Source organism: Symphalangus syndactylus, chromosome 17 (genome assembly GCF_028878055.3).
Source record: "Symphalangus syndactylus isolate Jambi chromosome 17, NHGRI_mSymSyn1-v2.1_pri, whole genome shotgun sequence".
Lineage (NCBI taxonomy): Eukaryota > Metazoa > Chordata > Mammalia > Primates > Hylobatidae > Symphalangus > Symphalangus syndactylus.
The window spans coordinates 25269835-25292697 of record NC_072439.2 but is presented as its reverse complement, the minus strand read 5'-3'; the positions used below and the strand labels follow the sequence as shown (position 1 = coordinate 25292697).

Here is a 22863-nt window from a genome sequence, read left to right as displayed (position 1 = left end):
GAAAGTTGTGAACTTTTAAAATTGCTTTAGCCTCCTGAAATCTTAGCAGGCTCATTGCTGGCACATGCAGTCTATTTTGGAGAAGGGGGCAGATGCCTTTAGGCCTGTAGATTCTCCCACTCCTCCTCAAGTGCTTGTGTCCTGGCTAGTTCACTCTTTGTCAGCATCTCTTTGGACACTAGTTGGGAAGAGGGAAAGGAACTTAGGTGGCAGAGAAACTGAAAGATCTGGTTGGGAGTAGGTGAATTTGTTAGTTAATATCACAGTTTGGATTACTGATGAATCTTTATTTTGTTCTGCCTTTCAGGGCTGTGATAAAATCAAATGAGATAACAAGGTATCTAGCCTGGTAGAACACATAGAACTTCTTTCCTTTCATTAAGAATTAATTCTCTCTTGGAATCTGTTACTGCCAAAACATATTACCAAATAGATTTTGCTTATATTCTTTACTAGTAGCAGGGCTGAAAAAGATAGGGTATTTTTCATTCACCTTTGATATATTATGATTACTACATAAATATTGTGCCTTTTGGGTAACGGAAGAAGCATTAGGATGAAACTTATAGTTAAGAAGCAGTGAAGTTTTTACCATTTCTCTTCTGGAGCTATAAATGACGAGTGGGTTCCCACAGACAACATGTCACAAAACTAGTAAATCACTGGCACTGTTTTGTTTCAAAAACCTTTTAACTAGCCTTTGTATTTATGGTAAGTTGTTTCCTGGGAGACTTCTGGCATTTTTAGCAATTCTGCAAAGAAAGATCCACCAACTATCAGCCGAGCACAGTAGCTCACGCCTATAATCCCAGCACTTTGGGAGGCCGAGGCGGGTGGGTCACGAGGTCAGGAGATCGAGACCATCCTGACTAACACGGTGAAACCCCATCTCTACTAAATATACAAAAAATTAGCCGGGTGTAGTGCCGGGCGCCTGTATTCCCAGCTGCTCGGAAGGCTGAGGCAGGAGAATGGCGTGAATCCAGGGGACGGAGCTTTCAGTGAGCCAAGATCGCGCCACTGCCCTCCAGCCTGGACGACAGAGCGAGACTCCGTCTCAAAAAAAAAAAAAAAAAGAAAAGAAAAAAGAAAGATCCACCAACTATCAATTCAGGGACTTAAAAAATTATTATTGTGTGTATTTTTAAATATCACCTAGCTATCTCCTTTGCCTTGGTTTTATTGTACATTGCTTTTCAGCTGGGTAAATAAATTCATCTGTATGGGATTTGGTGTGCTATTTACTTATCTCTCATTAACTCCCAATAGCTACCTCTTGCTGCAGCCATGTATTTCCAACTTACTCTATACATTGTAAGCCCTTCGAGCTTTGATAGTTTCTTTGGGTATGATAGTCCAGTTGCTGCATAGCTGGTTTATAACATTAAAATAGTAAAGCACTTTACTGTATGATGAGTCAGTTATAATTGCCTTTGTGTTGGTTCTTCATGAAGGAGCAGGAAGAAAAGAGGTGATCCTGGTTTTACTCCTCTTTATCCATTAATCTGTAGGATCAGAATTTATTCCTAAGATCATCCCAGGGATGTCACACTGTTGAAATAATAATAGCTGCAACAAAAGCCAATATTCATTGAGTGCTTGCAATGAACAGGCGCTGTTCTAATTACTCTGGATGGATAAATTCATGTATTCTTCATCATCCTATAAAGTACACACTGTGGTCATCTCCATTTTATAGATGTGAGAATTAAGGCACAGAGAAGTTCAGTTAATTGTCTAAAGTCACCAAATTACTAAGTAGAATGGCCTGAATTTGAACCCAGGCATTCCTGTCTCTAGAGTCTGTGCTTTTAATAATGTGAATCTACTGATAATAAATGGCTAGTCTTTTTGAAGTTTAGGGGATATATGAATCGGAATGATAGAATTTTAACTCTTTCAGTTTTTGCTTGTTATAATTCTATATGTTTTGAGCATACAGCTTGTTAAGGGAAAGGAAAGGCAATTGACATACATCATAAGTGCCTTCAGTGCCTGCCATTGTGTTAGGCAGTTTAAACACATCATCTCATTCAGTTCTCCCAATAACCCTGTGGAGTAGATAGGGTTATTCTCCCTGTCTTTTCAGTAAGAAAATTTCCCCAGGAAGGTTAATTAGCTAGTTCATAGTCACACAGCCAGTGAATAGCAGAACTGGGACTTCAATATGGATCTTTCTGATTCTAGTGCCTGTAATCTTGCCCACAAACTTCCTGTTGGAAAAACCATAAAAGCATATAGGTAATCTCCAGTTTATGTACACCTGAGTAACGTGCCTTATATATGGTGATCCAGGACCTCTCCTTTCACCTGACTTCTGCAACTTGGAATTTCTACCTTTCGCTCACCCCAAGGGTACTTGGGAATATGTAAATTGTAGACCATCAGCACACCATCACTAGCATCTCTTTATGTGTCCTTTCTCCTCTGCCCCTGCTGTTTTGGTTTCCTCTCTTGTCACCCCATGCCTGGCCCACTGTGGTGTGTCCTCCTTGGTTTCCTCATGGTAATCCACACTTGCCGTGCCACCTCCAGGCAGACCTTGCCAAGGGCACAGCTGTTCCCTCACTCCCTATTTAAAGCCTTTTCGTGACTAATGCTCTGTAGAGGCTCAGCTGGCAGGTGAGGCCTTTGCTCTCTGCTCTCAATAGCTCTCTTCCCTCAGCTCTCACTGGCTTCCTCTGGTCCTGCAACCACTACTCCCATGCTGGTCTCACTGGTTGTGCAGAGCTACTTGCAGTTCCCCAGATAAGGCCTGCTGTCTCCTGCATCTGTGTCTTTGGGATGCTTTTTCTTCCTTGTCAGCCTGAAAAACACTTTTCAAAACTCATCTCAAGCATCATTTCTCTTCTTTACCTCCCAGGGTAAACTTAAGCACCTTTCATTCATGCCCACAGGCTGCTCTACACTTTTATAATAATACTTCAGCAGTTTATTCCATTCATTTATTTACATTTGTGGCAATGGGATTAGAAAAACACTCCAGAACCTATGGTTTTTCCATAATCATACTGTTTTGGATGGCTTTACAGAAATCCCCCAATATTAGTATATATCAAAGTTTAGGTCTTCTGGTTGGTGGGAAACTAGAGTTATCCTACAATGCAAAGAACGTTGTCATATAAAATGGAAATACCTAGGCTGGGTGCCATGGCTCATGCCTGTAATCCCAGCACTTTGAGAGGCCGAGGCAGGTGGATCACTTGAGGCCAGGAGTTTGAGACCAGCCTGGCCAACATGGTGAAGCGCCATCTCTACTAAAAATACAAAAAATCAGCAGTGCGTGGTGGCGGGTGCCTGTAGCCTCAACTACTTGGGAGGCTGAGGCAGGAGGATTGCTTAAACCCAACAGGTGGAGGTTGCAGAGGGCCAAGATCACACCACTGTGCTCCAGCCTGGGCAACAGAGCGAGACTTTGTCACAATAAATAATAAATAAATAAATAAACAAAATGGAAATACCTGGTACTCTTTGCTTTGGGCTCTTCTGTTTTCCCCTTTCTAGAAGAAAGATTGAAGTCCAACCTGGCTCACAGGTAGCCAAATGAGTGTCAGATTCTTTATTTACATGTAGAACTGAATGCAAGAAGAGGTGTAATCTCCAAATAGCAGCAGCACCCTGAGAAGAACTCAGAAGATTCTGCCTGTGAAAACACCCCATGGACTGATGAAATATGCAGATACAGTTCTTGTAATTTTCATCTTTTATTCCTACTGTGGTTTGGTTTTAAATCTATTATATTAATGGTATCACTGTTTGCAGATTAAGACCAACAGAATCCCTTAAAGGAGATAATTGTTTTTTAGTACCCAGTTTCATGGTTATGCTTTCTAACGAGTGGTGGGAATTCTGATGTGTAGATTGTGTCCCATGGAAGCAATAAAGACGCCACAGGTGGGATTGTGAGGCTAGGAGAGCCAAGTAGGAATGACAGGACTTATCCAAAACGAGTACCTCAAAGTTGCTTTTGGTATTTTTAAATGTTTCATCCACAGTGGGCTTTACAAATATCAGGATTTTGATATTTGTTGATTGATAACTTGAGTTATTTGATGGCAAAAGGCAACTGCCCCCCCCTCCCCTTTTTTGAGATAGGGTCTTACTCTGTTATCCAGGCTGGATTGCAGTGGTGCTATCATGGTTTACTGCAGCCTTGGCCTCCCAGGCTCAGGTGATCCTCCTGCTTTAGCCTCCTGAGTAGCTGGGACCACAGGTGTGCACCACGATACCCAGCTGATTTTTAAAATTATTTGGAGAGATGGGGTCTTGCTGCATTGAGGCTCCTGGCCTCAAGCAATCCTCCTGCCCCAGCCTCCCAAAGTGCTGGGAGTATAGGCATGAGCCACTATGCCCAGTCCAACATATCTTATACCTGCAGCATGTACTGTTACACAGCATGGATGCCCTAAACAAGTTCTATTTTCTGTCCTTTCTTTATCTAGGCAAATAGAATGTTGTGAAACAGCAGATGAATTCTACAGCACCATGGGGCGCCTTACCCAGGAGATGCTAGAGAATGATCTTCTGCAAAGCCATGAACTCATGCAGGTGAGTAGGCAACATGGAGCAGCTTGGCTCAGGGAACCCCGGGCACGGTGGGAACAACCAGTGCCAGAGCAGCGGTCTTGAGAAATGTGCTTGGTTAGCTGTCAGACTTCGTTTCTCAAATTGACCAAGAGTCTGTTTATAATTTGATAAGAATCTATGTCATAGAAGGAAGGAAGAAATGAATGATGGGTATTTGTTGTAGCTTTCCATCAGACTGTGTTGCTCAAGTCATTAGCAGCAATATAAACTGGAAAAATACACTGGAAAAAGAAAATCACCAAGTGCTTATTCTGAATTTTATTCTTAGTCTTTCTTTTCTTTTTTGAGACTGTCTCATTCTGTCACCCTGGCTGGAGTGCAGTGGCACAATCGTTGCTCACTGCAGCCTGTGTCTCCTGGGCTTAAGTGATCCTCCCACCTCAGCCTCCTGAGTAACTGGGACTACAGGCATATGCCACCATACAGCTAATTTTTTATTTTTATTTTTGTGTAGATGGAGTCTTGCTATGTTGCCTAGGCTAGTCTTGAACTCCTAGACTCAAGTGATCCTCCCACTGCAGCCTTCCTAAGTGCTGGGATTATAGGCATGAACCACTGTGCCCAGCCCACTTAGACTTGTAGGGGGAAACACTTATTGTGGGGAATAAATTATTGAGGATAAAAAAGATTATTCTCATCAGCATTTTGATTCATTTGTTTTGCCCACATTTTCAACTCAGGTATATATTAATCATAAATTTTAAAGTGAAAGACTTGAAGGGTTTGTTTATTTTTCATGGCATGTTACTGTACCTCAATATCATATTCATCAAGTCTTTGAAATTGACAGCAAGTATAGAAAAAATAGTTGTCTTATTAACACTCACTCTTCCATTAGATTCTTTTTTTAATTTTTAATTTTTGTGAGCACGTAGTAGGTGCATATATTTATGGGGTACATGAGACACTTTGATACAGGCATGCAATGCATAATAATCAATCACGGTAAATGGGGTATTTATCTCCCCGAATGTTTATCCTTTGTGTTACAAACAATCCAGTTGTACTTTTAAATTTATTTCTAAATGTACAATTAAATTACTATTGACTATAGTCACCCTGTTGTGCTATCAAATACTAGGTCTTATTCATTCTTTCTAACTACTTTTTGTACCCACTGACTCTCTCTACTTCCCTGTCAAGTACTCTTCCCAGCCTCTGGAAACCATTCTTCTACTTTCTATCTCCATCAGTTCAATTGTTTCAATTTTCAGCTCCCACAAATAAGTGAGAACATTCAAAGTTTGTCTTTCCATGCCTGGCTTATTTCACTTAATATAGTGACCTCCATTTCCATCCATGTTGTTGCAAATGACAGAATCTCATTCTTTTTATGGCTGAATAGTACTCCATATTGTATATATACCACATTTTCTTATCCATTCATTGGTTGATGGATACTTAGGTTGCTTCCAAATCTTGGCTATTGTGAACAGTGCTGCAAGAAACATGGGAGTGCAGATACTGTTTTGATATACTGATTTCCTTTCTTTTGGGCGTGTAGCTAGCAGGGAATTTTTGGATCATATGGTAGCTCTAATTTAATTTTTTTTTTGAGGAACCTCCAACCTGTTTTCCATAGCGGTTGTACTAATTTACATTCCCACCAACATTGTACAAAGGTTCCCTTTTCTCCACATCCTTGCCAGCATTTGTTACTGCCTGTCTTGATTAAAAGCCATTTTAACTGGGTGAGATAATATTTCATTGTCATTTTGATTTGCATTTTTCTGATGATCAGTGATTTTCTGTCCCCAGGCTGGAGTACAGTGGCACCATCTCAGCTCACCAAATCGTGGTTCAATAATTGCTCCTGGGGGCCGAGCGCGGTGGTTCACGCCTGTAATCCCAGCACTTTGGGAGGCCGAGGCGGGCAGATCACGAGGTCAGGAGATTGAGACCATCCTGACTAATACAGTGAAACCCCATCTCTACTTAAAATACAAAAAATTAGCCAGACGTGGTGGCAGGCACCTGTAATCCCAGCTACTCAGGAGGCTGAGGCAGGAGAATGGCGTGAACCCGGGAGGTGGAGCTCACAGTGAGCTGAGATCGCGCCACTGCACTCCAGCCTGGGCAACAGAGTGAGACTCCATCTCAAAAAAAAAAAAAAAAATCACTCCTGGGTTCAAGCGATTCTCATGCCTCAGCCTCCCGAGTAGCTGGAACTATAGGTGTTTGCCATCACGCCAGGCTAATTTTTGTATTTTTAGTAGAGATGGGGTTTTGCCATATTGGCCAGGCTGGTCTCAAACTCCTGACATCAAGTGATCCTCCCGCCGAGCCTGGCCTCCCAAAATGCTGGGATTATAGGCGTGAGCCACCGTGCCTGGCCTTGAGCACCTTTTCATAAGCCTGTTCGTCGTTTGTATATCTTCTTTTGAGAAATGGCTATTCAGATCTTTTGCCCATTTTTAATCGAATTACAAGATTATAAGAGTTATTTGAGCTACTTGAATATTCTGGTTATTAATCCCTTTTCAGATGAGTAGTTTGCAAATATTTTCTCCCACTCTTTGAGTTGTCTCTTCATGTTGTTGATTGTTTTCTTTGCTGTGCAGGAGCTTTTTAACTTGATATGATCCCATTTGTCCATTTTGCTTTGGGTGTCTGTGCTCGTGGGGTATTACTCAAGAAATTTTTGCCCACTCCAGTGTTTTGGAGAGCTTTTCCAATGTTTTATTGTGTTAGTTTCATAGTTTGAGGTCTTAGATTTGAGTTTTTAATCCATTTTGATTTATTTTTGTATATGGCAAGAGATAGGGGTCTAGTTTTGTTCTTCTGTGTATGGATGTCTAGTTTTCCTAGCACTATTTATTGAAGATATTGTCTTTTCCCCAATGTATGTTCTTGGCACCTTTGCCAATAATGAGTTCACTGTAGGTATGTGGATTTGTTTCTGGGTTCTCTGTTCTGTTCCATAGGTCTATGTGTCTGTTTTTATGCCATGCAGTTTGGGTTACTATAATAGTAGTATAATTTGAAGTCAAATAATGTGATTCCTCCAGTTTTGTTCTTTTTGCTCAGAATAGCTTTGACTGTTCTGGGTCTTTTGTGGTTCCATATAAATGTTAGGATTACTTTTCTATTTCTGTAAAGAATGTCATTGGTATTTTGATAGAGATTGTATCAAATCTGTAGATTGCCTTAGGTAGTATGGACATTTTAACAATATTGATTCTTGCAATCCATGAACGTGTTGTATCTTCCCATTTTTTTTGTGTCCTCTTCAATTTCTTTCATTCATGTTTTATGGTTGTCATTGTAGAGCTCTTTCACTTCTTTGGTTAACTTAATTCCTAGGTAGTTAATTTTATTTGTTGCTATTATAAATGGGATTTTAAAATTTCTTTTTCAGATTGTTCACTGTTTGCATATAGAGATGCTACTGATTTTTCTTTACTGGGAGACTTTTTATTATGGCTTCAGTCTTGTTACTTGTTATTGGTGTGTTCAGGTTTTGGATTCCTTCATTGTTCAATCTTGATAGGTTGTATGTGTCTAGGAATTTATCCATTTTCTCTAGATTTTCTGATTTATTGGTATACAGTTGCTCATAGCAGTCACTAATGATCCTTTGATTTTCTGTGGTATCAGTTGTAATGTCTCCTTTTTCATCTCTGAGTTTGTTTATTTGGATCTTCTCTCTTTTTTTCTTAGTCTGGCTACAGGTGTGTCAATTTTATGTATCTTTTCAAAAAAAACCCAACTTTTCATTTCTTTAATCTTTTGTATTGTTTTTTCACTCAGTTTCATTTATTTCTGCTCTGATATTTATTGTTTCTTCTACTAATTTTGGGTTTGGTTTGCTCTTGTTTTTCTAGTGCTTTAATATATGTCATTACATTATTTATTTGACGTTTTTCTTCTTTTCTGATGTAGGCACTTATAGCTATAAATTTCCCTCTTAGTACTGCTTTCACTGTGACCCCATAGGTTTTAGTATGTTGTATTTTTATTATTATTTGTTTCAAGAACATTTTCAGTTTCTTTTTTAGTTTCTTCATCGACCCACTGGTCACTCAAGATCATATTGTTTAATTTGTATGTGTTTGTATAGTTTGCAAAACTCCTCTTGTTATTGATTTGTAGTTTTATTCCATTGTGGTCAAAGAAGATACTTGATACTATTTCAATTTTTTGAATATTTTAAGACTTGTTTTGTGACCTAACATATGATCTATCCTTGAGAATGATCCATGTGCTGAAGAGAAAAATGTGTATTCTATAGGTGTTGGATGAAATGTTCTGTAAATATCTACTAGGTCCATTTGTTCTATAGTACAGATTAAATTTGATGATTTTTTTGTTGATTTTGTGTCTGAGTGATCTGTCCAATGCCAAAAGTAGGGTGTTGAAATCTCTAGCCATCACTGTGCTTGGGTCTATCTCTCTCTTTAGCTCTAATAATATTTACTTTATTATATCTGGGTGCTCCAGTGTTGGGTGCATATATATTTATAATCATTATATCCTCTTGCTGAATTGACCCCTTTATCATTACATAATGACCTTTGTCTCTTCTTAATTTTTGTCTTGAAATCTATTTTTTCTGATGGAATTATAGCTACTCCTGCTCCTTTTTTGCCTTCCATTGGTGTGGGATAACTTTTTCCATCCCTTCATTTTCAGTCTATGTGTATCTTTTTTTTTCTTTATTATACTTTAAGTACTGGGATACATGTGCAGAATGTGCAGGTTTGTTACATAGGTATATACGTGCCATGGTGGTTTGTTGCCCCCATCAACCTATCATCGACATTAGGTATTTCTCCTAATGCTATCCCTCCCTTAGCCCCATACCCCGCGACAGGCCCCAGTATGTGATGTTCCCCTCCCTGTGTCCATGTGTTCTTGTTGTTCAGCTCCCACTTATAAGTGAGAACACGTGGTGTTTGGTTTTCTGCTCCTGTGTTAGTTTGCTGAGAATGATGCTTTCCAGCTTCATCCATGTCCCTGCAAAGGACATGAACTCACCATTTTTTATGGCTGCATAGTATTCCATGGTGTATATGTGCCACATTTTCTTTATCCAGTCTATCATTGATGGGCATTTGGGTTGGTTCCAAGTCTTTGCTATTGTGAATAGTGCTGCAGTAAACGTAAGTGTGCATGTGTCTTTGTGGTAGAATGATTTATAATCCTTTGGGTATATACCCAGTAATGGGATTGCTGGGTCAAATGGTATTTCTGGTTCTAGATCCTTGAGGAATTGCCACACTGTCTTCCACAATGGTTGAACTAATTTACACTCCCACCAACAGTGTAAAATCGTTCCTATTTCTCAACATCCTCTCCAGCATCTGTTGTTTCCTGACTTTTTAATGATCGCCATTCTAACTGGTGTGAGATGGTATCTCACTGTGGCTTTGATTTGCATTTCTTTAATGACCAGTGATGATGAGCTTTCTTTCATATGTTTGTTGGCTGCATAAATGTCTTCTTTTGAGAAGTGTCTGTTCATATCCTTTGCCCACTTTTTGATGAGGTTTTTTGTGTTTTTCTTGTAAATTCGTTTAAGTTCCTTGTAGATTCTGGATATTAGCCCTTTGTCAGATGGATAGATTACAAAAGTTTTCTCCTATTCTGTAGGTTGCCTAATGATAGGTTCTTTTGCTGTGCAGAAGCTCTTTAGTTTAATTAGATCCCATTTGTCTATTTTGGCTTTTGTGGCCATTGCTTTTTGTGTTTTAGTCATGAAGTCTTTGCCCATGTCTGTGTCATGAATGGTATCACCTAGGTTTTCTTCTAGGGTTTTTATGGTTTTAGGTCTTATGTTTAAGTCTTTAATCCATCTTGAGTTAATTTTTGTAGAAGGTGTAAAGAAGGAATCCAGTTTCAGTTTTCAGCATATGACTAGCCAGTTTTCCCAACACCATTTATAAATAGGGAATCCTTTCCCCATTGCCTGTTTGTGTCAGGTTTTTCAAAGATCAGATGGTTGTAGATGTATGGTGTTATTTCTGAGGCCTCTGTTCTGTTCCATTGGTTTATATATTTGTTTTGGTACCAATACCATGCTGTTTTGGTTACTGTAGCCTTGTAGTATAGTTTGAAGTCAGGGTAGTGTGATGCCTCAAGCTTGTTCTTTTTGCTTAGGAGTGTCTTGGCTATATGAGCCCTTTTTTGGTTCTATATGAAATTTAAAGTAGTTTTTTCTAATTCTGTGAAGAAAGTCAATGGTAACTTGATGGGGATAGCATTGAATCTATAAATTACTTTGGGCAGTATGGCCATTATCACGGTATTGATTCTTCCTATCCATTAGCATGGAATGTTTTTCCATTTGTTTGTGTCCTGTCTTATTCCTTGAGCAGTGATTTGTAGTTCTCCTTGAAGAGGTCCTTCACATCCCTTGTAAGTTGTATTCCTAGGTATTTAATTCTCTTTGTAGCAATTGTGAATAGGAGTTCACTCATGATTTGGCTCTCTGATTGTCTATTATTGGTGTAGAGGAATGCTTGTGATTTTTGCACATTGATTTTATATACTGAGACTTTGTTGAAGTTGCTTATCAGCTTAAGGAGATTTTGGGCTGAGATGATGAGGTTTTCTAAATATACAATCGTGTCATCTGCAAACAGAAACAATTTGACTTCCTCTCTTCCTATTTGAATACCCTTTATTTCTTTCTCTTGCCTGATTGCCCTGGCCAGAACTTCCAATACTATGTTGAATAGGAGTGGTGAGAGAGGGCATCCTTGTCTTGTGCCAGTTTTCAAAGAGAATACTGCTTCCAGCTTTTGCCCATTCAGTATGATATTGGCTGTGGGTTTGTCATAAATAGCTCTTATTATTTTGAGATATGTTCCATCAATACCTAGTTTATTGAGTGTTTTTAGCATGAAGGGGTGTTGAATTTTATCGAAGGCCTTTTCTGCATCTGTTGAGATAATCGTGGTTTTTGTCATTGGTCCTGTTTATGTGACGGATTATGTTTATTGATTTGCATATATTGAACCAGCCTTGCATCCCAGAGATGAGGCCAGCTTGACCGTGGTGGGTAAGCTTTTTGATGTGCTGCTGGATTTGGTTTGCCAGTATTTTATTGAGGATTTTTGCATTGATGTTCATCAGGGATATTGGCCTGAAATTTTCTTTTTTTGTTGTGTCTCTGCCAGGTTTTCATATGAGGATGATGCTGGCCTCATAAAATGAGTTAGGGAGGAGTCCCTCTTTTTCTATTGATTGGAAGGAGTTTCAGAAGGAATGGTACCAGCTCCTCTTTGTACCTCTGGTAGAATTTAGCTGTGAATCCGTCTGGTCCTCGGCTTTTTTTGGTTGGTAGGCTATTACTCCTCAATTTCAGAACTTGTTATCAGCCTAATCAGGGATTTGACTTCTTCCTGGTTTAGATTTAGGAGGGTGTATGTGTCTAGGAATTTATCCATTTCTTCTAGATTTTCTAGTGTATTTGCATAGAGCTGTTTATAGTATTCTCTGATGGTAGTTTGTATTTCTGTGGGATCAGTGATGATATCTCCTGTATCATTTTTTATTGTGTCTATTTGATTCTTCTCTCTTTCTTCTTTATTAGTCTGGCTAGCGGTCTATTTTGTTAATCTTTTCAAAAAACCACCTCCTGGATTCATTGATTTTTTTGAAGGGTTTTTCATGTCTCTGTCTCCTTCAGTTCCACTCTGATCCTCATTTTATGAGGCCAGCATCATCCTCATACCAAAACCTAGCAGAGACACAATAAAAAGAGAAAATTTCAGGCCAATATCCCATTTGCTTGGTAAATCTTACTCCATCCCTTTATTTTGAGTCTATGTAGTCTTTGCACGTGAGATGGGTCTTCTGAATACAGCACACTGATGGGTCTTGACTCTTTATCCAGTTTGCCAGTCTGTGTCTTTTAATTGGGGCATTTAGCCCATTTACATTTAAGATTAATATTGTTATGTGTGAATTAGATCATTATGATGCTAGCTGGTTATTTTGCTCGTTAGGTGATGCAGTTTCTTCATAGTGTCGATGGTCTTTACAATTTGGTATGTTTTTACAGTGGTTGGTACCAGTTTTTCCTTTCCATATTTAGTGCTTCCTTAAGGGGCTCTTGTAAGGCAGGCCTGGTGGTAACAAAATCTCTCAGCATTTGCTTGTCTAGGATTTTATTTCTCTTTTGCTTATGAAACTTAATTTGGCTGGATGTGAGATTCTGGGCTGAATATTCTTTTCTTTAAGAATATTGAATATTGGCCTTCACTCTCTTCTGGCTTGTAGGCTTTCTGCAGAGAGATCCACTGTTAGTCCGATGGGCTTCCCTTTGTGGGTAACCTGACCTTTCTTTGGCTGCCCTTAACATTTTTTCCTTCATTTCAACCTTGGTGAATCTGAAGATTATGTGTCTTGGGGTTGCTCTTCTCGAGGAGTATCTTTGTGGTGATCTCTGTATTTCCTGAATTTGAATGTTGGCCTGTCTTGCTAGATTGGGGAAGTTCTCCTGGATAATATCCTGAAGAATGTCTTCCAGCTCAGTTCCATTCTTCCCGTCACTTTCGGGTACACCACTCAAATGTAGGTTTGGTCTTTTCACATAGTCCCATATTTCTTAGAGGCTTTGTTTGTTCCTTTTCATTCTTTTTTCTCTAATCTTATCTTTGCGCTTTATTTAATCTCTGATACCCTTTCTTCCGCTTGATCAATTTGGCTATTGACACTTGTGTATGCTTCACAAAGTTCTCGTGCTGTGTTTTTCAGCTCCATCAGGTCATTTATGTTCTTCTCTAAACTGGTTATTCTAGTTAGCAATTCCTCTAACCTTTCTTCAAGGTTCTTAGTTTCATGGTTCTTTAGCTCAGAGGAGTTTATAATTACCCACCTTCTGAAGCCTACTTCTGTCAATTCGTCAAACTCATTCTCTGTCTAGTTTTGTTCCCTTGCTGGTGAGGAGTTGTGATCCTTTGGAGGAAAAAAGGCATTCTGGTTTTTGGTATTTTCAGTCTTTTTGCGCTGGTTTTTCCTCATTTTCATGGATTTATCTACCTTTGGTCTTTGATGTCAGTGACCTTTGGATGGGCTTTTTGTGTGGACATCCTTTTTGTTGATGTTGATGCCATTCCTTTCTGTTTGTTAGTTTTCTTTCTAACAGTCAGGCCTCTCTGCTGCATGTCTGCTGGAATTTCTTGGAGGTCCACTCCAGACCCTGTTTTCCTGGGTATCACCAGTGAAGGCTACAGAACAGCAAAGATTGCTGCCTGTTCCTTCCTCAGGAAGCTTTGTCCCAGAGGGGCACCTGCCAGATGCCAGCCGGAGCTCTCCTCTATGAGGTGTCTGTCGACCCCTGCTGGGAGGTGTCTCCCAGTCAGGAGGCACGGGAGTCAGGGACCCACTTGAGGAGGCAGTCTGTCCCTTAGCAGAGCTCAAGCACTGTGCTGAGAGATCCACTGCTCTCTTCAGAGCCAGCAGGCAGGAACATTTAAGTCTGCTGAAGCTGTGCCCACAGCTGCCCCTTCCCCCAGGTGCTCTGTCCCAGGGAGATGGGAGTTTTATCTATAAGCCCGTGACTGGGGCTGCTGCCTTTCTTTCAGAGATACCCTGCCCAGAGAGGAGGAATGTAGAGAAGCAGTCTGGCTACAGCAGCTTTGCCGAGCTGTGGTGGGCTCCTCCCAGTTTGAACTTCCTGGCAGCTTTCTTTACACTGTGAGAGGAAAACCACCTACTCAAGCCTCAGTAATGGTGGACGTCACTATCCCCACCAAGCTTGAGCGTCCCAGGTCAACTTCAGACTGCTGTGCTGACAGCAAGAATTTCAAGCCAGTGGATCTTAGTTTGCTGGGCTCCATGGGGGTGGGATCTGCTGAGCTAGACCACTTGGCTCCCTGGCTTCAGCCCCCTTTCCAGAGGAGTGAACAGTTCTGTCTTGCTGATGTTCTAGGCACCACTGGGGTATGAAAAAAAAAACTCCTGCAGCTAGCTCGGTGTCTGCCCAAATGGCCGCCCAGTTTTGTGGTTGAAACCCAGGGCCCTGGTGGTGTAGGCACCCAAGGGAATCTCCTAGTCTGTGGATTGTGAAGACCATGGGAAAAGCATAGTATCTGGGCCAGAATGCATCATTCCTCATGGCACAGCCTCTCAAGGCTTCCCTTTGCTAGGGGAGGGAGTTTCCCGACCCCTTGCGCTTCCTGGGTGAGGTGATGCCCCACCCTGCTCCAGCTCACCCTCCATTGGCTGCACCCATGGTCTAACCAGTCTCAGTGAGATGAACTGGACATCTCAGTTGGAAATGCAGAAATCACCCACCTTCTGCATTGATCTTGCTGGGAGCTGCAAACCAGAGCTGTTTCTATTCAGCCATCTTGCCAGCTACCTGAGTCTATGTGTATCTTTACAGGTGAAGTGTGTTTCTTGTAGGAAACAGATCATTGGGTCCAATGTTTTCATCTATTCAGCCACTCTGTGTCTTTTGATTGGAGAATTTAGTGCATTTACATTCGGTGTTATTGATAAGTAAAGCCTTACTCCTGCCATTTTGTTATTTGTTTTCTGGTTGTTTTGTGGGCTTCTGTTTCTTCTTTCCTTCCTTCCTATCTTCCTTTTTTGTGAAGGTGATTTTTCTCTGGTGGTGTGCTTTAATTTCTTGCTTTTTATTTTTTGTGTATTGTATGTTTTTTGATTTGAGGTTACCATGACACTGGCACATACTATCTTAAACCTATTATTTTAAACTGATGACATCGTAACACTGGTTGCATAAACAAACATGCAAAAAGAAAACTAATAAAAACTCCATACTTTAACTTTGTCCCTCTGCTTTTTAACTCCTTGTTGTTTCTCTTTATGTACTGTCTGTCTTAAAAAGTTGTTCTAGTTATTATTTATTGGTCCAGCATTTAGTCTTTCTTTCTTTTTCTTTTTTTTTTTTTTTGAGACGGAGTCTTGCTCTGTCACCCAGGCTGGAGTGCAGTGGCACGATCTTGGCTCACTGCAAGCTCTGTCTTCCAGGTTCACGCCATTCTCCTGCCTCAGCCTCCTGAGTAGTGGGGACTATAGGCGCCTGCCACCATGCCCAACTAATTTTTTTGTATTTTAGTAGAGACAAGGTTTCACTGTGTTAGCCAGGATGGTCTCGCTCTCCTGACCTTGTGATCTGCCTGCCTTGGCCTCCCAAAGTGCTGGGATTACAGGTGTGAGCCACCACGCCTGGTCATCATTTAGTCTTTCTACTTAGGTCAGGAAAAGTTAATACACCACAATTACAGTGTTATCCTAAATTTGTGTTTTTCTGTGTGCTTACTATTACCACTGAGTTTTTTACCCTCACATGCTTTCTTCTTGCTCATTAACATCCTTTTCTTTCAGATTGAAGAACTCTCTTTAGCATTTCTTATAGGACAGGTCTAGTGTTGATGAAATCCCTCAGCTTTTGTTTGTCTAGGAAGGTCTTTATTCTTCCTTTGTGCTTCAAGGATATTTTCGCTGGATATACTTACTGTTCTAGGGTAGAAGTTTTTTTTTTCTTTTGGCAGTTTAAATATGTCATGCCACTCTCTACTGGTTATGCCACTCTCTCCTGGCCTGTAAGGTTTCCACTGAGAAGTCTGTTGCAAGACATATTGGAGCTCTACTGTATGTTACTCATTTTTTTTTTCTCTTGCTGCTTTTAGGATCATTTCTTTACCCTTGACCTTTGAGAGTTTGATTGCAAAATGCCTTGAGGGAGTCTTCTTTGGGTTAAATCTGTTGGTGTTCTATAACCTTCTTGTACTTGACTGTTGATGTACTTCTCTTGGTTTGGGAAGTTCTTTGATATTATCTCTTTGAATAAGCTTCCTATCCCTATCTCTATCTCCACTTTAAGGCCAATAACTCTTAGATTTGCCCTTTTGAGGCTATTTGCTAGATTCTATAGGCATACTTCATTATTTTTTGTTCTTTTTTCTTTTATCTTCTCTGTGTATTTTCATATAGCCTGTCTTCAAGCTCACTAATTATTCTATTTGATCAATTCTGCTATTAAGAGACTCTGATGCATTGTTCAGCGTGTTGATTGCATTTTTCAAGTCCATAATTTCTGCTTAACTATTTCACTCTTTTTGTTAAATTTTTATGAATTATCTGTCTGAAAGGTCATATATCTCTGTTACTCCAGGACTGGTCCCTGGTGCTTTATTTAGTTCATTTGGTGAGGTCATGTTTTCCTGGATGGTGCTGATGCTTGTAGATGTTCTCTTGTGTCTGGACATTGAAGAGTTAGATATTATAGTCTTCACAATCTGAGCTTGTTTGTGCCTATCCTTCTTGGGAAGGCTTTCCAGGTGTTAGGACATTCTTGCATTGCTACAAAGAAATACTTGAGACTGGATAATTTATAAAGAAAAGAGGTTTAATTGTATAAGGCTGTATAAGCAGCATGTATAAGCAGTATAAGCTGTATAAGCAGGCTGTATAAGCAGCATGACTCTGGCATCTGCTTGGCTTCTGTGGAGGCCCAGGGAGCTTTTAATCATGGCAAGGTAAAGAGGGAACAGACATGTCACATGGCCAGAGCAGGAGGAAGAGAGAGTTAGATGGGGGGGCGGTGCCACACACTTTAAACAAGCAGATCTTATGTGAACTCAGCAAGAACTCACTTATCACCAACGGAATGGCCCAAGCCATTCATGAGGGATCTGCCTTCATGATCCAAACACCTCCCACCAGGCCCCACCTCCAACATTGGAGATTACAATTCAACATGAGATTTGGGTGAGAAAAATATCCAAATCATCACCAGGTATTAGAAGGGACTTGGGCCCCAAGCCCAATAATGCTGTGGTTTTTTCAGACTTGTAGAGGTACCACCTTGGTGGTCTTTCAGAAGATCTGGAAGAATTCTCTGGATTACCAGGCAGAGACTCTTATTCTTTTCCTTTAATTTCTCTGAAACATGTGGAGTCTCTCTTTCTGTGATGAGCCCTCTGGAACTGGGGGTGTGGTGATGCAAACACCCCTATGGCCACTACCACTGGGACTGTGCTGGGTCAGACCTGAAGTTAGCTCAGCATTGAGCCTTGCCCAAGGCCCTTCCCTTCAGGGCAGTAAGTTCCCCCCAGGCCCCAGGTGTGTCTAGAGTTTTTTTCTGGGAGCCAGGGTTTGGAGTTAAAAACCTTAGAAATTTACCTGATAGTCTATTCTACTGCAGCTAAGCCAACACTGAACCTACAATACAAAGCTCTTCCTGCTCTTCCCTCCCCATACCACAGGCAGAAGAGCTTCTACCTGTCGCCACCACCACTGGTCCATAGGAGGTTCTGCTGGGCCACTACCAACGTTTGCTTAAAGCCCAAGGGCTCTTCCATCAGCTTATGGTGAATGCTGCGAGATCCAGGATTCACCCTTCAGGGCAGTGGGCTCCCCACTGCCCCAGGGCAGGTCCAGAAATGCTGTCCAAGAGCCTGGGCCTGCACTCAGAGACCCCAAGAGCCTGCTTGTTGCTTTACCCCACTATGGCTGAGCTGGTATCTAGGGTGCAAGACAAAGTCCCCTTTACTTTTCCCTCTGCTTTTCTCAAACAGAATGAGTCTTTCACCATAGCCACCACAGCTGGGAATATGCTGGGTCTCCCCTGAAACCAGCATGTCTCAGAGCTCAGGCCCATGGCATACTCCCTGGATATTGCTGGTTGTTATTCAGGGTCCAAGGGCTCTTTAGTCAGCAGGTGATGAATCCTGCAGGTGTTGAGTCCTTCCCTTTAAGACAGGGGTTCTCTTTTGGCCCAGGGTGTGGCTAGAAATGTCATCTGGGAGCTAGGGCCTGGAATAGGGGCCTCATGACTCTGCCTGGTGCCCTATCCTGCTGTGGCTGAGCTGCTATCCAAGATGCAAGGCAAAGTCCTCTTTACTCTTCATTCTCCTCTCCTTAAGCAGAAGGAAGAAGTCACTTCATTGCTATGAGCTGCACTGCCTGGGGTTGGGGGAGGGATGGCGCAAGCCCTCTTATAGCCAAACCAGCTTGTATCTCCCTAGGTCATGTGCCACCCTAGTTCACTGGCTGTAAGCCCAGCCTAGCACTAGGAGTTGCCTAGGAATTGCAGTCCTTATGTCTAAGACTGCTGTTCAGGTTTACCTAGGACCCCAGAGCACTTTGGTCTGCAATGACGAGGCTTGCTGAGGAACTCGAGTTCCAACAGCTGAGATGGGCGATTCCCCGCTGGCTGGGTCTAGTTCAAATGCCACCTCTGTGTGTGAATGCTGACTGAGCCCAGCACAACTTTGCTCTCCATTGTGACAGAGCAGCACTGAGTTCAATGTAAAGTCCTCCAGTCACCGCACTCTCCCATCCCCAGGTGCACAGACTCTTTCTCCATGTCTTATGGCCACTGCCAGGGGATTGGGGAGGTGTGGCATCCATGACTGAAGACTGTCTCTCCTTCCCTTCTCAATGCCTCTTTCCACGATATGGAGTTCAAATCAGATATTGTGATTATTCACCTAATTTTTGGTTCTTGTTATGGTGCTTCTCTGTGTACAGATAGTTGTTAAAATTTGGTGTTGCATCAGGGGGCATGAATCGTGTAAGCGTCCATTCTGCCATCTTGCCTGCCGCCTGCCCTCCATTCCCACCAAACTTACTAATTCATTAAACAAAAATTTATTGAGAATCCGTGGTTAGTTTTCTGCCTTTTCTTTTCCAATAAATGTTGAATTAAACCCAACTTGTAGATGATGGCTGTCTTTCTAGATTCCCTCTGCTCTAGTACAGAATGAGTCTTTTACCATAGCCACTACAGCTGGGAATATGCTGGATCTCCCCTGAAGCCAGCATGTCTCAGAGCTCAGGGCCCATGGCATACTCCCTGGATATTGCTAGTTGTTATTCAGGGTCTTTCAGCAGATGATGAATCCTACCAGTGCTGGGTCCTTTCCTTTAAGGCAGCGGGTTCCCTTTTGGCCCAGGGTGTGGCTAGAAATGTCATCTGGGAGTCAGGGCCTGGAATACGGGCCCAGCATTTTGCTACCAGAGTAATGATCCATGCTTACTGCTTTGCTCATTTCCTTGCTCTACACTAAATCCTTCAGCACTTCCTTGTTACTAACCACAGTAAATAAAATGCTTCAGCCTGATTTTCTATACTCTATATTAACTTCTCCAAATATTTATCGAGCACCTCTAAATGTCAGGTAATGTGCCAGGTGCAGGGACACAGAAGAAAGCATGGGCTATGTCATCAGGAGTCTATAGTCTCCTAGAGCACAGTGTGGGGAGTGCACCCAGGGAGGGGCTGGGGGCTGAGGAAGAGAGAAGACCTCATCTAGCCTGGGGGGCAGGGGTGGAGTGAGTTGGAGGAGAGGAAGTTAGGAAAGCCTTTCATGAGGGAATTCATGTCTGGTTTTACCTTTACAGAAGAATAGGATTTGACTAGGCTGTGTGTGTGCGTGTGTGTGTGTGTGTGTGTGTGTGTGTGTGTGTGTGTGTGTGTGTAGGGATGCACATATATGCGAGGGTGGTGTGTGTGTGTGTGTGTGTGTGTGTGTGTGTGTGTGTGTGTGTTGAAGGCTCTGGTGCAGAGTGGAGAGTCAATTCATGTTTGAGAGAGCAGCATGTGTCAAGGTCTGTTGATAACATACTGCATAAATGTGAGGGGGACTGTCAGAAGGCTGGAATTCAGGGACTGGCTCATGAAAGACCACAATGCCTGGTAAGGCACTTGGACTTGATGTTTCAGGTCAGTGATTGAAAGATTGTATTTGCTGGAGTTCTAGGGCTTCTGTGGACCCTTTGGAAAGGGGAATAGAAGAGCTATGGACCTGAAAGATTTTAAGGAGAGGAGGAAAATGGTTTGAGTTTCGTTTTGAGTCAACTCCACGGGCAGCTCTGTGAAGGATGGATTTCAAAGGGACAAGTCTGACAGCAGGAGGGCCTGTGAGGAGGCAGTGAAGGGTGGAAACAGACGGGAACAGAGACAGTACTTACAAGATGAAATTGACTGGACTTGGCCATGGAAAAGGGATAGAGCAGTGAAGAAAAAGTACTGGGGGAGAAAGGGCAACCCATAATCTCCTGGCTTAGAAGGAAGAGGGCAAGTTTCTGAGGGGAGGAGGATGGGTTCATTTTCAGATAGATTGCTTTAGAGGTGTACTTGGACTGCCCCGTTCCTGACCTATCCAAAGGTGTTCCTGCTATTTCACAGACAGACTGTATGGAAATGGTCATAGCTCTGTTCCCATCCAGGCCTCTGTAGGCCATTGCTCATTCTGGACAGGGCTTGTGGTCCCTCTGATGCTACATCTGTGAAAATCCTATTTGCCCACCTGGATGCTGCTCAGTCTCTTCTCTTTCCCGCTCCCAGAGCCTCTGTTATCTCAGGACTCATGGATGATGGTTCCTCTGTACTCCTCCAGTACTAAAGATTCTTTTTTTTTCTTTCTTTCTTTTTTTTTTTTTTTAAACATGGTCTCACTTTGTCACACAGACTGGAGTGCAGTGGCACAAACATGGCTCACTTCAGTCTTGACTTCCTGGGCTCAAGCGATTCTCTCACCTCAGGCCCCCCAAGTAACTGAGTCTACAGGCATGTGCCACGAGTCTGGGCTAATTTTTAAATTTTTTGTAGAGATGGGGTTTCACCATGTTGCCCAGGCTGGTTTTGAACTTCTGGGCTCAAACAGTCCTCACTCCTCAGTCCTGCAAGTAGCTGGGACTACAGGTGCATGCCACCATGCTTGGCTAATTTTTTTAAATGTATTTTAGAGATGGAGTTTTGCCATGTTTCCCAGGCTGGTCTTGAACTCCTGGGCCTCAGGCGAGGCCTGCCTTGGCCTCCCAAAGTGTTGAGATTACAGGCATGAGCTACTGCACCCACTGCTTCTCAAGTATATTACTTTTTTTTCTGTAAGTAGCAAGTTCCTTAATGTTAGGGGCTTCAGCAACATCTAGCCTAGTGCGAAGAATACAACTGGTTACTGAGTGAATACACAGAATCATGAAATGTTAGATCTCAAGGCTGTGGTTTTCAAGCTGGACTGTGTAAGAAACATCCCAGGAGTATATGAAAATGCAGACATTTGGCCCATGGGTGGTTCTGATACAGGTGGTTTTCAGAAAACACTTAAAGAAACACTGGCTTTAAAGAAACTTAAAGATCAATTAAGCTAATTCTGTCATGTTAGAGAGAGGAAACTATGAGTTGGAGTGTGAGCAACTTGTCAGTTTCTCAGATTGTCTAGTGGCAGACCCAAGACTGCCCCCGGGTCCCCGACTCCTAGCCAAATGCTTTTCCTCACCACCCAACACACTGCTTCCACCTATTCAAAAGATGTCTTTCTAAAAGCTGAAATCCTCTTTAGAAGAATAAGGCAACATCTCATTTCACTTACAGTTTAAACGTTGCCAGAAGGAATGAGATGTGTTGGATGCCATCTTTGTCCTCTAGGAATTTCCAATCTTAGGTATTAGGAGAAGGAACCACTTCTTGACACTGCTTAAAGCAGAAGAATCCTAGAGGGAGAATTGTAGGCTGTGGATTGATTGATGGGATTCCATTTGAGTAGCATCCCTCCTGTCCAGGAAAACATCTGCGTGAAGATGAACTAAGCCTAATTTTGTGCAACTCATGTTTTCATATTTCTTGTAAAGCATATCAATAATTACAAAATATAATGTCTTTTCAGTGACTAAATATAAATGTCTATTTAAGTGTATGTTGGTAGTTCAGATAGTAAATAGACTTGTTAGTTTTCCTTGACATCATAGAATGTTCAGGAGAGAAATGGTGAATGTCATTTCAAGCCATTTTCTTTCCTATATTCATTCAATTTTTTTTTAATTTACTGCTGTCAGCAAACCCAAAATAGTGCCAGATGAAAAATGTGGGCTGAATATAAGGTCTTTATTTTTGAGCTGAAGACATGAAAGCATTCTCGCCTTTCAGTCTTTCCCTTTTCTTTCCGTTCTAAGTGCCATACTGAAAATCATATGCTGGGGTTTCCCCCCTTGTAGATCACTGTTTTCTTATTAGCAATGGTCATTTTCATGTTTGTTGGATTTTTTTTAATTGATAGGGTAAAGAAACTGGAGGAATGCTCATTAAATAATGTACCTAGATATCAGTAGGATTTTTGACAATGCCTCTTGTAAATTCCTTGAAGGCAGTGTAGAGAGAAGTTAGTTAAGATGCTATTATTAGGGTTTGTAGGTGCTTAGGAAGCCTAACCCAAAGTGTTTGTGACTGATTTCCTGTTGTCTGGTGGGAGATCTTATGTACTGAGAGGCAGGACTTTCCTTTGCACCCACTGTGTTCACTTTGTTCCATCAGTGATGGGGTGGAAATTACAAGGGTATGGATACTTGTTC

The 22863-nt window shown here is 41.7% G+C and overlaps 1 protein-coding gene across 9 annotated transcripts in view; it reads left to right on the top strand.

The window, feature by feature from the left end:
- The window catches only part of TBC1D30 (TBC1 domain family member 30), a 183823-nt gene that overhangs the window by 140271 nt on the left and 20689 nt on the right, over positions 1 to 22863 (top strand). For all 9 annotated transcript variants that reach the window (XM_063621245.1, XM_063621246.1, XM_055249645.2 and 6 more), the window contains one exon: positions 4443 to 4548. In XM_063621245.1, coding sequence (XP_063477315.1) covers positions 4443 to 4548 — 106 coding nt within the window. The remainder of the gene's footprint in view (positions 1 to 4442; positions 4549 to 22863) is intronic.